Source organism: Mesocricetus auratus, unplaced genomic scaffold, assembly GCF_017639785.1.
Source record: "Mesocricetus auratus isolate SY011 unplaced genomic scaffold, BCM_Maur_2.0 Super-Scaffold_100691, whole genome shotgun sequence".
Classification (NCBI taxonomy): domain Eukaryota; kingdom Metazoa; phylum Chordata; class Mammalia; order Rodentia; family Cricetidae; genus Mesocricetus; species Mesocricetus auratus.
In genome coordinates, this window is record NW_024429267.1 from 34,093,170 (window position 1) to 34,108,555 (window position 15,386).

General features: G+C 39.5%; 1 protein-coding gene across 3 annotated transcripts in view; it reads right to left on the reverse strand.

Moving 5' to 3' along the window:
• Positions 1–15,386, reverse strand: part of Pls1 (plastin 1) — a 76,747-nt gene that overhangs the window by 18,503 nt on the left and 42,858 nt on the right. For all 3 annotated transcript variants that reach the window (XM_040739810.1, XM_040739811.1, XM_040739809.1), the window contains exons 3-10: positions 12,563–12,726; positions 11,097–11,226; positions 9,730–9,862; positions 8,146–8,227; positions 4,123–4,288; positions 3,900–4,042; positions 1,799–1,894; positions 927–1,122 (exon numbers count right to left, since the gene is read on the reverse strand). In XM_040739810.1, the coding sequence (XP_040595744.1) occupies positions 927–1,122; positions 1,799–1,894; positions 3,900–4,042; positions 4,123–4,288; positions 8,146–8,227; positions 9,730–9,862; positions 11,097–11,226; positions 12,563–12,726 (1,110 nt within the window). The remainder of the gene's footprint in view (positions 1–926; positions 1,123–1,798; positions 1,895–3,899; positions 4,043–4,122; positions 4,289–8,145; positions 8,228–9,729; positions 9,863–11,096; positions 11,227–12,562; positions 12,727–15,386) is intronic.

Genomic DNA, 15,386 nt, shown 5'->3' on the forward strand with positions numbered 1-15,386 from the left:
AACTATAAATAAATCCTTTCAAAGCCACTTAGGATAAAAAACAAGATTTGCCACAGGAGAGAGAGATAAAGACTTTACATTAAATAATGAAGTCTAATTGTCAAAACTAGTTTCTAATATGTTTACCACAATATCCCATTATTTTAGAAGGCAAATTAGGTAGAGTGTACATAATCAAAGCCTTGCTCTACTTAATTAAATTTCATTTGCATTTTTTGCTTGTAGTCATTCATTCTATAGGTATAGTAAGACAACATAGCATGAAAATGCAAAACAATAAATATCAACCCAGAGGGAAAAAATAGATGCCACTAATAAAAGGAAAATTCAGAATGAATATATTTATAGAATATAGAAAAGTACTAAATACAGTACCTACATTAGGAGGGGTCAAATCTGCATTTCATGAAGCAAAACAGGAAAGTATTATATTATGAGACAGGTAACAACCACCCACACACAATAAGTAATGAATAGGATGATTTTTTTCATATACTCTGAAAACATTAAAAAGAGGAATAACTAAGTCAAACTTGCTTTCAAAGAGAAAATGCTATCAAGAGTCACTTTTGCTAATAGATTATTCATTCTCTATATTGGTAACAGAGTTACATTACAGGATCATTTATGAGACTTCTTTAAATGTCGGATAGTCTTCAATTAAGTCTTCTGGAGAAATGGTAGGTAAGAGCTACTCAGCATTTTCTTATAACAAAATCTAGCAATCACACTCTGTAATCTAAATTTTCTGTGACTGCACATGCTCACACACACACACATGCACGCACGCACACACACACACACACACACACACAATCACAACCACATCAAATCCCACCACAGTCCCTTACCCAGGACAGTTAAGTAGGACAATAAATACCACAGAAAGAAATACAATAATTCAACTCAAGGCAGAAAGAACATACCTTCCAATAAATTCATATCAATATCATTATTATCAGGCTTGTGCAGGCATGGGTATGTGTTAAAGAGATTTGCTACAAAGGCTAGATTTAGCTTGGGGTTTCCTGAAACCACATCTGCAGGGGTAACAAACTGTCTGCAGCCAAGCTTATCGGCCTCCTGAAGCATGAATCCAGCACGCTTCAGGTCGTTTTTCTCCTAAACAAGGAAATAAAACAAAAAATGGTCAATATCAAACTTTTATTTATATAATTTTATTTATATACATGTAAAATATTTACAAGCAATTACATTTCCACAAATGCACCAAATAATAGCAGAATGTGAAAGAATCACAAATCAACCTCCCATTTACTTTAAATATTTTAAAGTCTCTTGGAGGGCTAGAGAGATGGCTCAGAGGTTAAGAGCATCAGCTATTCTTGTGTTCAGTTCACATCACCTATGTGGAGGTTCACAACTATCTGTAACTCCAGTTCCAGGGCATCGGATGCCCTCTTCTGGTCTCTAAAAGTACCAGAAACTTACATGGTACACAGAAGGCAGAAAGAGAAGGATGGAGGGGGAAGAAGAGGAGGACAGGTAGAGCAGGAGAAAGAGAGAGTGCAATATGCTGCATTCACTATTTAGATTCAGAGTTAAAAAGTAGAATAGCAGAGTCACCAAGAGTTGGGGGAAGATATTGGTTGCAGGTGGATGGAAACAGTTTCACAATGAGATTAAGAAAATGCTCTTGGGAGAGACAGTAATGACGTTTACAAAGAACTATGGATGTACTGAATGCCACTGAACTATACACTCAAAAATGATCATTTTTATGTCATCTGTACTATTACTACAATATATAAAATTAGTTTCTAAAAAAATCACTTACATTAAATCCTGAAAGATCAATAGCAATGGCAGGTTCATTATCTCGGTCACCTTTAGGAGCAATTTGATTAAGCAGATGAAAATAGGCTTTTGAGTCCTTCAAGAAAAGAAGAAAATAGCATTTTTAAATGAATAAAATAAAAAAAATTTAGGAGAAAAAGTGTTCTCATCTCAGAACAAAATGGTGTATTAAACAGCTTAGTGCATCTTTACCCAGTTCTTGAATACACAACACTACTTTATGCTTCAGGTTTCTAGCAATGCTCTCTTATACCCTACACCTAGAGCTTCTAGCAATGCTGCTGCCTGTACCTTACATCACCAGGCATCAGTCTCATCTAGGCTTAAGTCAAACATTTACTTTGGGAAGGCTTCACTGGCCTCCCTAGAGAGAACCAATGTTATACGGCACCCTTTTCCATCTCTATACATAAACTGTGACCTCACTAGATTACATCATCTAATGTGGTCATCTCCAAACACACATGTAGCTTTTCCCAGCAGGAAGCCGAAGCTATCTCCCTCCCCGCTTATTTAGGCTGCCCTGGCTGTTCATTCTGACCAAATAATACTGTGAATGTTCTGGGGATTTCAAGCTCCAAATCCCAAGGAGCCCCCGGTTCCTCCCTCTTGAAGTTCACCTCTACCTAAAATGTCCTACTACTATCTGATAGTCTCAGAGTGTAAGGAAGCTTGAGCTAGCCACACGGAAAGGCCTGGCAGAGGAGCAACTGAGACACATGACCAATGCCTTTGTGCACCTTTCAGATCAGCCAAGCTGACAACTGATTCCAGAAGACAAATGCAGAGAAGAACCATCGGCATACAAAATTATGAGAATTACTAAGTCATTTTTTTTGTTTTTTGTTTGATTGTTTTTATTTTTCAAGAGGGTTTCTCTGTGTAGCCCTGGATCCTGAAAAGTCACTCTTGTAGACCAGGCCAGCCTCGAACTCACAGAGGTCCACTGATCTCTGCCTCCCAAGTGGAGGGGGATTAAAGGCATACACCACTACCGCTCCTAATCATTGTTTTAAGTCAGTAAATTCTACATAGTTTGCTAGGTCTAATTGGTAAACTTTTCAAATGCCAGCTTTTACATCGGAACACCTGGTATAATGTCAGGAGATTCTTAATATTTGGATGAACTGAATTTTAAGGAGATTCAGACTACTAAGCTTTTAAAACAGTAGTTAATACCTGAACGCAGAGAAAACTGTATCACCATTGTGGCAAAATGTGACTGACGGCACTGAATTTAAAGAGGAAATATGAATGAAAGACAGCACTATTCTAATTATTTTTCCAGACCATTCTGGAAAAAATAAATCACAGAGAAGAAAAGTCACAGGGATCCATTTTGATAGTGCTTACGACAGCAGTGACCTTGGAAAGTTACTGCTAAGTGGAAGCAGAGAAGAAAAGTGCTTCCAAGCTACTCTGGCTAAGAGACATACCATGAGATCCCCATAGTCAACAGCCCATGTCCTCAGACAACTTGATTTTCTATTTGCTGGTCATTAGCAAACTGGGAGGAAGAGTGTTGAACCCACAGGGCTCCAATTCAGCAAACAGATGCAGTAATTCTTAGCTTCTTATAATTTAGCAGGCCAGTGACAGTGGGAAATGCTTTCATCTGTTAAAATCATCTCCTTCGTCTCATAGTCAGCTGTAAGTCTTATTTTTAAAAGTCACTAAATCAGTTTATTCTTTTAAAAGGTATTTGTGAATGTAACTGGTAGCATCCAAATCAGATGGGAAAAGATAACCCCCCATTTTTCACCCCAAGTATCTTTGTAAATTCAAATTTAAGTCTGAACCCCCTATATGTCTTATAGCCTACACCCTTATTTCATTGTAAACAATCTGAATGTTAACATCTAAACTCCCAGCCAGTGAGATAGCTTGGTGGGTCATGCACTTGCTACGGAAGCCTGGTGTCCTGAGTTCCATCTGCATGGAACATGGAAGCAAGGAGAGAATCAACTCCCACGGCTTGTCTTCTGGCTACCACACAGATATTATGACATATGCTTCCCGCCAAAATAATAGTAACAACAACAACAATAATAATAATATGAATGATTTTCAAAAATCTAAACCTTAATGTCCTGGCTGAAGTTGCTGATGGTCTGCCATCCTGCATTGGTCAGATGGTAGTTCACCCAGCGTAGCAGCAGCTCCTCAGGAGAAAGCTTCATCAGCTCCTCTAGCTCCTCCCCTTCCTTCAGCAAGGCAATCAAAGCTAAGAGGGAAGCAGGGAGAGGTCAGCTCTTCCTTCACGAGCTATCCACACGTAAAGAGTAATGTGTCTGACGAGCTTACCTTCATTCCTGGAAATCTCAATATCAGCAAAAAGCCCAACTTTGATGATCTGCCAGAGAAGCCCCAGGACCAAGTGCGGCTTTCCCTCTTTCAGATCCTGGGCACCAATGTTGACCACGGTGCACCCAATGGCTGAGGCGGAATTCAGGGCTAGATTCAGATTTTCCTGAATTGCCAAAAGAAATACACAAGTGAGGAAATATTTCTAAGGTCTTACCCACAAAGTTGTTTGTAACAACTGATTGAAAATTTTCATATTTTTAAGCATAATATTTACAAAAGTAAACTACTACTAGTGGAACTCACATGGTTAACTGTCATCTAGACAGGCCAATGAATGTCAGATTTCCATCTTTAGACACTCCTGCAAACACCTACTTCAAACTCTATGGTTGTATATCGTCTTGGTTATATCTACTGTGCGTTCTAACAGCACCTCAAACTCGGCATGTTCAGAATACTCAGCTCTTCTTGCCATCCTTCCCGTCATCCTACCGTCCCTAGTACTGGCAGTTCTCACTGTCTCAGTTGCTAGGTGCAAGCTTTGGTCTTGCTTCCTTTCTTCCCAGGCCAGAAGCCCAAGCAGGGTCATTGCTCTTCCTTACCTTCCACAGTCAGTCATCAATTTCTATCAACGTGCCTTTCTTTGATAGTTTCCTAACCCTGAATGACCGTTCTCACGCTTTCCCTGCCCAACCTGTTGCCCGTAGTGCTCTAGCATCAGCTGTCCTAGGAAACATAAACCGAGGCTATTGGTGAAGTTTAAAACCTTCCACATTTTCCTGTCACTGCCGTTACTCACGTTCTCTCCTTCTCCCTTGCTCCATTACTCTCTTGCTCTCCCTGCTCAAACTGCACAGGACCTTTGACCTGAGTCAGTCCCCTCCTTCCACCATGTGGAAGATCAAATACAGTTAATCAAGCTTGGCAATAAGCAATTTTACCCACTGAGCCATCTTGCTGGTCTGCCCAGTTACTTTAAAACTTGGTTCAAACACACCTAATACCTGGATATCCTACACAAAACAGCATCTCCACACACATCCCATACTTTTCCCAATTTTACTCCTATCTCTCAAAAATATATATTACCAGCCAAGCAAGGTAGTACCTACAGCGGCAATCTAACACATAGGAGGTAGAGGCAAGTGGAGTTCAGGGCCAGCCATGGCTACAAAGCAAGATCAAGACCTGTTGAGTGACATGAGATATTGTCTCAAAAACCAAAACAACAAACAAACAAACAAAAAGACAAAACAATCCTCAGGCCCATTCACACAAACAAGGCAATGCAATGCAGTATTACTATACCTACTTGTTTCTTGTTAGATCTCCAGTTAAGAATTATTATTTTTTTCTTTAGTGTTAGGGCATAAACACTGGGCCAAAACTCTACCTCAGAATCCCAACCCCTGCACAAGCAACAGAGCAAGAAAGCCCTTCAGCACCTTTAGAAGCTCACAATTCACTTACTTCATACCAATCTGAAAGAGCTAGCAGTACTTGGCAAATACTGCAACTGAAGGCTTATAAAACATTTAATAGCTTCGGGTGCTTTGAAATACCCAAAGTCAAATCAATACAATTTTCAAGACACATCCTCTGCAAACTTAGGCTTGACCACTAACCGTTTCCTGGCTTTTCCTTCCAGAACATAAAGAATGCATTAGCAAGCGGGGAGAACTGGGCTTGCAATGATTACAACAAACTTAACTTTACAATAACCCACTTCATATTTGTTGACACCAGGAAGCTGTGTTCAAAAGAAGTATGCAAGTACATTAAATTGACTGTAATCATAAGTAAGAATCACAACCTTTTACCCCTGTTCTCTCACAAAATAAAGCATTTAATCGAGGGTTTGCTTACAGTTTCAGGCTAGTCCATAATCATCTGTGGTGATATATTGTTTATGATCTAATAAAGCCACTGGAGATCAGAATGCAAAGCTGGCCATAGCCATAGAGCCAGGCAGTGGTGATACACACCTTTAATTCCAGCAGCCATACTAGTTAGCCATAGAGGCCAGGCAGGGGTGGGACACATCTTTAATCCCAGGAGTCAGGAGACAAAGGCAGATGGATCTCTATGAGTTCAAGGCCACCCACGGTTACATTAGAGTGAATCAGTCTAAAAGAGAAACAGCTCACACAAAGGAGATCTCAGCACTTGGGATCCCATCCCAGCTCTAGAGAGGTATAGAAGATAGGACTAGGACATTCAGTAGTCAGTCTCAGAGATTTATTCCCCAGTCCTGCTGAGGACAGGACAGCTCTTTCAGCCTGAGATAGAAGTAAGAGCTAGTGGTCGACTGCTTTACTTTTCTGATCTTCAGTGGCTTTATTAACTCATAAACAATAAATCACCACAAGCAGAAAGGCATGGCCCTGGAGTAATAGCTAAGGGGGGGGAGGAGAAGGGAGAGGGAGAGAGAGATGGAGGCCTGGGCTTTTTTTTTTTTGAAACCTCAAAGCCCACCTCCAGTGGCATACTTCTAGCAAGCCCACACCTCCTAATCCTTCTAATCCTTGCAAATAGCTCCACACCCCCACACCCCCACCCCCCACCCCCGGTGACTGAGCATTCATAGATAAGCCTCTGAGAAGGGCCAGTCTCACTCAAACCACCACAACTGGCTTTGTTGTTGTTCATGTTGTAATTGTCTCGTTTTTGCTTTTATTATTATTGGTGGTGGTGGTGGTGTTTACATTTGGTAACAGACAGATTCAATTTCTTTTTTGTTGTTGTTGTTTCGTTTTTCTAAATCTAAGATTTTTAAATTCTACTGCAGCAATCTTGTGGGGTGCAAACATTTTTACTGTGTTATATGCTGGTTATTTTTGCCTTTCCATCAAGACAGTAAATTTTATACTTAGCAATACTATAAACAATGTATGTACAGTAATCAGGAATGCTTTCAGAGCATTTCTTTATTGACTTCTATGTCAGGTTTTTTGTTTTGCTTTGTTTTCTTCATTTTTTAAATCTAAATTAGAAACAAGCTTGCTTCACATGTCAATCCCAGCTCCCTCTCCCTCTCCTCCTCCCCCGACCCTCACCAGGCCACTGAGCCCCTCCTTCCAATCCCCCCTCTGATCCATCCCTCGGGAGGGTGAGGCACTCCATGGGGATCTCCAGAGTCTGTCATTTCATCCAGGCCCTCCCACTAGAGTCCAGGCTGAGAGAGCATCCCTCATTGTGGGATGGGCACCCAAAGTCCATTCATATGCCAGGGATAAATACTACCCAAATCTCCATAGATTGCCTAGACCTCCTCGCTGACACCCATTCAAGGGGTCTGGATCAGTTCCATGCTGTCCTCCCAGCCATCAGTCTGGGGTCAAAGAGCTCCCCCATGTTCAGGTCAGCTGTTTCTGTGGGTTAAACCAGCCCAGTCTTGACCCCTTTGCTCATAAGTCCTCCCTCTCTCAGACAGACTCAATTTCTTGTAGCTCGTTTTGTATTGGTTTTCTTTTTTCTTTCTGTTTTGAGAGTCTCCTATAGCCCAGGCTCTCCTCAAATTTATTCTGTAGCCAAGGATGTCCCCTAACTCCTGTTCCTCCTGCCTCTGCCTACAAGTGCTGGAATTACAGACATGTGTCACCACACTGGGCTTGATTTTCTGACTTTCAGGTCTTCACATTACTACTGTTTTGCAATCTTTAAGTAATTACTGTTATTTGGTAGTAATAAAGAAGCATGCTAACTCACTCACGGTCATAAAACTTTCTCATGGTGTCTTTCTTTTAAATGTATTTTTTTTATTTAGCACATGTATTCATGTGCCCAGGTGCCCTACAACACACGTGTCTAGGTCAGAGGACAGCTCGCAGTGGGTGACACTCTCTGCCCACCATATGGGCGGGCTCTGGAGACTGAACCCAGATTCTTAGGCTTGGAAGTAAGAGTCCTTATCTGCTGAGCCAGCTTGCCAGCCCTCACATTACCTTTTTGTGTATGTGTGCATGTTTATGTGGACATGTATTTTTTAGCCTAGCCACGTATAACCAACAGAGTACTCACAGAGATCGTGAACGGAGTGAGTTTCTTCTTATTGATGGCCCTTTCATCAATCGTGTCTGGTTCCGATAAGTTGACCATTTTGCTGAGGAGAAAATAGGAATCATTTAGATGAAAATTTCTAGAGATGTTTTAATCCATTGTGGCAAGCAGTCAGATTAGTTACTTTTCAACAGTGATAGTAAGCCATTCTATTCTACTAAGCTGCAGTTCAAGTCAGAAGCTTCATTTGAAAGCCTAAGACACTGTCTAGGTCCTGAAGTATAACTGCAGCAGTCACCTGCCCACCCTACAGCAGTCACCTGTCCACTTTACTGGAGTCACCTGTGCTTTCTGCATCTGTCCTGAAGCTCACCTGCCCTCTCTACAGTCACCTGCGCTTTCTGCATCTGAATCTTCACCAGATGGTCATTAACATTAGCAACCTGAAATGTAGACAAATTCTGAAGCAGCTAACTTTCACAGAAATCAACACACTGTCGTCTCAGAGATGAAGGAACAGAAGCCTCAGTTGAAGACTTCAATAATTTAGACATTTAAAAAAGAAATATTACAGATTTTTGTCTCTATGTTTCAGAATACATTTTATCTTTGGAAACTAAAATAGGAAAGTACAGATTTGATTCACAGTTAGACATTCTCTACAAATTGGGGGAAGAGATAAAAATTATAAATGGGGCTGAGGTATATTTTATAGATACCAATTTCCTCTACTTATGGATATGTTTAGGGATTGTTTTCTTTTAAGTACATTGTCTCCCTCCCTCCCTCCCTTTCTGTCTCTCTCTGTCTCTCTGTCTCTCTTTGTCTCTGTCTCTGTCTCTCTCTCTCTCTCTCTCTCACACACACACACACACACACACACAAACCACTAAAGACAATGAGCCACAGTACTGAGTTAACCACAAGGGGTATTCGTATTTGTGATATGTATTTTCTACTTTGGAAGTGAACTATGTATTTTTTAATAAAGATGCCTGCATTATATAAAGATGTGTACTGGGACTTGGTGATGAAAAGATGGCTCAGTAGTTCAGAGCAGTTCTTGGTCTTGCAGAGGACCAGAGTTCAATTCCCAGCACCCACAAGGTGGTTCACAAGCATCCCTAATTGCAGCTTCAGGGATCTGATATCCTCTTCTGACTTCTGCATGCACCAAGCATGGGCACACACACATGCAAGCAAAATACACATGCAAAAGAAAACATGCTGTGACTATACACATTGATACACATGACAAAGATAAATGCACTCTCTTAGAAAGTTTATAGTGTAGTAAGCAAAACAGACTGAACAGAGCCAAGGCTGAAATGAAACACTGTTTCATTTAGGCTTAATGAAGGAGTATCTTCCTTCTGTGTCTCCTCAGGCTCCTGCCTGGGTCAGCACTCTTTTATGGGGAAGTGAAAAGAAAAACCATGTCACCATTTTGCAATGCAGGATCATGGCAGCAGACACAAAAGGCACCATAAAATAAAATATTATATTACAGTGAAAATTCTGAAAAGTATATGGTACTCAAATTTCTAGGCAATCATGCTAAGTCCAAAGAAAACGAATCTTTCTATGACCAGAAGTTCAACTCACCAAAGAAGGATGCCATCTGCAAGCGATTTGAACAGGCTGTCATCGCTGGGGTTCATGGGCAGAAGATGGCTACAGTCTGGGTCATTCTCTAGAGCTTTGTTTATCCAGTTGACAAAAGCTACTTTTTCTTCATCTGAAAAGAGAAAATCTTGGTAGGCAAACTGTACTTTACGGTATTTATCATCCTACAAGAATGTACTTGTTCATTTCTATTAAAAAATAACAAGTGACACTATTAAAACACTACTGAGAGACCCTCAAGGATTTAATATATGGAGGAAGAGGGATTCATTGTACTTTTTCACTCAACATATTAGAAGGCAAGAAGGAAGACATGCACCTTAACTTAGTATAAAATGCATGTGGTTTGATGTTAAAAAAAATCTTTCCAAATGTGAACTGTTTCTAAAATTATGTGAATTAGAGACATACCACAAGAGGTCAAACACACGCACATACATATAGATTGTTTAAATCAGAGAAAAAGAAGAAAAAATTCATGGACATAAACTCCATCACTGGGACTGGGAAGAAGGTGGCCAGTGAGAGTGGGAGAGAAACAATATGGTCCAAATACATTATACATGTGGGCAAAAAGCACGGTGAAACCCAGTACTGAATATAAACATATGCTACACATGAGTAAAGCACGGCAGGGCACACGCGTGCGCACGCACACACTCACAGAGTTGATGTGATTCTGGGGCAAAGCTCTTGCCTATCATACAGAAGGCTTATTAAATGTGTTAAGGTCACTTTGGGTTTCAAACTGAGCAAAAGATCCAGTGATCCTATCACTGGACACATCAGGTGGCATGCCCTCTATTCAGTGGCTTGATCAAAAACAGAATCAAGTATCTCCACTCTTAGAAAACAGACAGGAAAAAAATGCTTATACTAGATCGTTTCTACAAGTCAAGCCTGCCATCATGACGAGAAACCCACTCAAAAGTGGTGATGAAAGCTTGGTATAGCCAAGCGGTACAGCACTTCCCAAGTATGCATAAGGCCTGAGATTTGATCCTCAGAGACCACTCCCTAAAATCCTTTACAACTACTCCAGACATCAGAATTAAACCCACCCAGAGCTGAAATACAAACAGCATCTGTTTCGTTTCCAATGCTTTTGATTGACATACAGTAGGAACATACAGATTTTCAGTAATTCTGGTGTCTGTCATGTTGGCAGTGCTAAACTTGAGATATATTTAAATCTGATGTCACAGTATAATATGCCTGCAGCTTTTTTCTCCCTCCACTGTATATAAAAATAATGGTATGAATCACAACAGCAGCTTAGACTGGATGGCATGTGGCATGTACTAAATGAATCAACGATTAAAGCCAAATTCAGAGAAGTAGATTACCTGAGTAGGAATGCTGTGTACCCTCGCTGGAAATAGATGAAGTTCCCCCGATAGCAGTAATCCCTTCTCTTTTGTTAATTATTTTCCGGAATGTTTTGCTGATATCTTTGCTTTTTAACTCTTGCATTAGCTGGAATGGAATATAAGTAAAATTGAGACATTCTAGTAACATGAAGGACATTCAGTGCTCACATTCATTTGAAATGACAACAACATAAATATGAATTGGGTACCCTCATACTTAACACTTGTGTAAACAGACAATTCTGTTATTTTACCAATTATACAAAAATGGACCAATGTTTATAACCCAACAACGGGAACATGTTACAACTGAGCTGAAACTAAACACACTGAAAATATTATTGACTAGCCAAGGTCTTCTATGCTACATCTCAAGAAATCACAGCATGATAACGATTTTAAGATACTTTAGTGAAGGCAGACTCCTGCCTGAGCATCCTGAGTATAAATACATGTTCACATAAATAAGTCAGCTTTTGTAGGAAATACTAGAGGCTTACAAAAACTGCATCACCCAGTTATTCACTGGGTTCTACAAAGACCAGTAAGGCTAAATTTAAAAATTTCTTCATGCACTACCAGTGATGATTTTTTATGCAAATCTAATCACATCACTTTATTCTTCCCACTCGGGTGACCTACTGTTGCAATAGGATAAAAACAAAGATCTTACATGGCCCTACAAGGCACGATTCCTGCATAATGTCTCCAGCTACATTCCTTACCTCCTCAGCTCTAGCCATACTAATCACCTTGTAGACACTTGAGAGATCCAGCAACTCTAATAACACAGGGTCTCAGGACACACTGCCAAGTCTACCTGCTTCCCACATTATTTGCACCTCCATTCCTATTTAACTTCTTTCTTCAGATGTCAGCTCATCACAGATAGAAGGATACTTCCCCGAGTCCCTGGGTCTCCCCTTCAAGTTCAACTCCATCCATCCTAACTGCTCATGGAGTCCGTGCTGTTCTACCACAGCAGTTGCCATAGTTGGCATTTCTATCCATTTGTGTGATTCTGCCTTCCCCCACAAGTACATACCATGAAAGCAAGGACCATGTCGTTTCTGCTCATCACATTATTCACAATGTCCAGAGCTCACATATTTAATTAATAAAGAATATACAACTAGAAAATGTTTATTTTATCAAGACTTATTCAATTATGCTAATGGTCAATAATATACAACTTAAGTACAGTAATTCTAGGGCATGAATGGCTATTATCTGAACTGGATTTCCATTCAATGTGATTTGCTCTTTGGCTTACAGAAATGATTTTCACAGTAATATCTGTTATTAGCATCATCTCCATCATTTTAAAAGCAGTGTTTTGTCTGGACTCTGCATCCAAGTCAAAACAAAACTAACAACAGCATTATTGAAATTCTACTTGCAACAAAATGATCAAAAACTTAGAAGAGTATTGGGTTACTTACTGACACGAATTCTTCAAAACTGATTTTGCCATCTTTGTTGCTGTCAGTAAACACGAAAATTTTCTCCACAATCTCACGCACCTTGTACCCAGGAAGAGGAAGATTTGCCTCCTTAAACAAGTCCTGAAGTTCATAGTCACTAACATATCCACTGTTGTCAATATCTGTAAAGATGTACGGTAAATTGTCAAACGCAGAAAACCCAGAACTCTAAAAGTTTGCTTCATAAGTGGTGGTAGTAGCCTTCCTTCCTAAACCTGAATAATGCAGGGTGCACGTGGATTAGTCACTTCTCTGTTGCTGTGATAAACACAGTGACCAAGACTACTCACAGAAGAAGTTTATTTGCACAAAACTCAGTTTTAACAAATGACTAAATCTCAGAGAAATAAGCCTGGAGAAGTGTCAGATATATATGAAAAGAAAAATATCAGTCAAAGTCAAAATGGAATAACCAATCAGATTTTATGCTGATAAATTTATTAAATGAATCTGCTGGCCCCACATTCTTTATATACTATCTATCTGCAACATATATGACATATGTAATCAACAGAACTCTACTCCTAAAATATGCAATCATTTTCTTTATATTTTATTTTTGGTGACAGTTTATTTATTGATCATTTATTGCTTGCTACATATTTATCATACCATTATGTATGTTTAATCATGTTTGATGACATTTTGAGATTAGGTGTTCAAGAAATTTCACCCTATATTTGGACTTTTAGAAACAAACTTCTAAGTATTTTTTGTTACCACAAAGATAGCATTAGGCAGGTTGTAGGGTTCCCTAGAAATCAGGAGCACTTCTGGACTCAGAACAAAGATAACATAAAACAAATCTGCATAGTTGGCAACACGTCAAGATGCCAAGTTGGTTATTCTGGCTATGACAAGGAATCACCTCGTACAGAATCTCTGGTGGCTAAGTTTTAGAGTCTAGAGTGGTACCCATTACATCAGATAATTACATCGTTGTCAACCTGAGAAGATTCAGAACCAGGAAACACACCACCGGGTGTGTCTAGGAGGTGTTTCTGTAAAGGTTTAACTGAAAAGGGAATACCTATCCCAACTGTGGTCAACACCAGGCCAGAAATTGAGGTTCCTGCTGGAGAAAAGTAGACTGCGAACTGAGTACCAACACACACACCTTTGCTAACGTCCCCTTCTCTTTTTACTGCACTGTTACATCTTGCACTTTTCTCTTCCCCTTGGTAACATTTCCACATTTAAACTTTTTTTAAACTTCACCCAATATTCTACATTAGTTTCTCTAACTGATACTGGAGAATAAGCCCTTGGGTGTAGGATACTCAGTAAAAATATCCCCAAATAAAAAGGAGAACAAATATTCAAACTATCAGATGTGTCATAGCAGCAAAGAAACATAAAAAAAACAAGACAATATGGCTTCCCCAAAAGATCATAATTCCCCAACTACTGAAGTCAAAGTTACTGAAATAGAGGTAATGCTGGATGAAGATCTCCTAAGTTCACTAATATAAATGGTCATTGACGTCAAATAGGAATACAAACAAGTAGGTAAAGGAAGGAAATCAGTCCAGAGTACAGCAACACTGAGGACCAAGTCAATAAACTATGAGTAAATCAACCACATGTATAAAAATGTCAGAAACAAGGAAAAGAAAGTCAGCAAAAATATTGATGGTTGGGGGACACTAAATGAACAGAAATTCTGGACATTGAAACTTTATAAATCAAATAAAAATACAGTGGAAAGCACCCATTGTCAACGATCTCAACCAAGCAAAAGAAAGAAAATCAGGGATGGGTAGCAATGTCAATACAGTACTATAGTCAAACATTAACAAATGGGGAGAAGGAGAGAGAATGACCATAATGTCTAAGAACTCTAAGATGATTAAAAGATTAAAACTAATAATCTCTCTCTCTCTCTCTCTCTCTCTCTCAGTGTATGATGTGAAATTCCCAAAGAATCAATTAAAAATATATTAAAAAATAAGATCCAATCATTTGCTATTTCCAAAGATCATAGCTCACTGGCAAAAAAGCATTCACAGACAGGCAGACGAAAGATGATGTCAACCTACCAAACACAGAAGCCATCAAATACAAGATGGCATAGTTACTTCAATAGCTGATAAAGTAGATTTCAAACCAAGTTACTCAGAAGAGATAAAGAATGTAGCCACAAATTAATAAAGGGAAATATTCATCAAGATGATAAAATAATTATATATATATACATATATATATATATATGATGGGGAATGTCCTTCTGTATGCTGTGAATATATGTTTCGCTTATTGGTTGATAAATAAATGCTGATTGGCCATTAGCCAGGCAGGAAGAATAGGTGGGGCTACCAAACTAGAAGAATTCTGGGAAAGGGAAAAGGCAGGGAAAGAGTCAACAGGGAGATGCCATGTAGCTATGAAAGGAGCATTACGGGTAAACCAAAGCCTTGCAGTAATACATATTTTAATAGAAATGGGCTAATAATTAAGAAAGAATTATCCAATAGAAGCCTGAGCCATTGGCTAAACAGTTTATAGTCAGTAGAAGCCTCTGCGTATTTATTTGGGGCTAAACAGATGCGGAACCAGACTGGGACAAAAACTTCCATCACACACACACACACACACACACACACACACACACAGAGAGAGAGAGAGAGAGAGAGAGAGAGAGAGAGAGAGAGAGAGAGAGAGAGAGATTGGATGTCGGGGTTCCCAGTTTCATAACGCAGACACTAATAGCAGAAGAAGTCAATTAGACTCTGATACGGTAACAGTAGGAGAGATTCAATACCCCCACTCATCTTTAGGTACA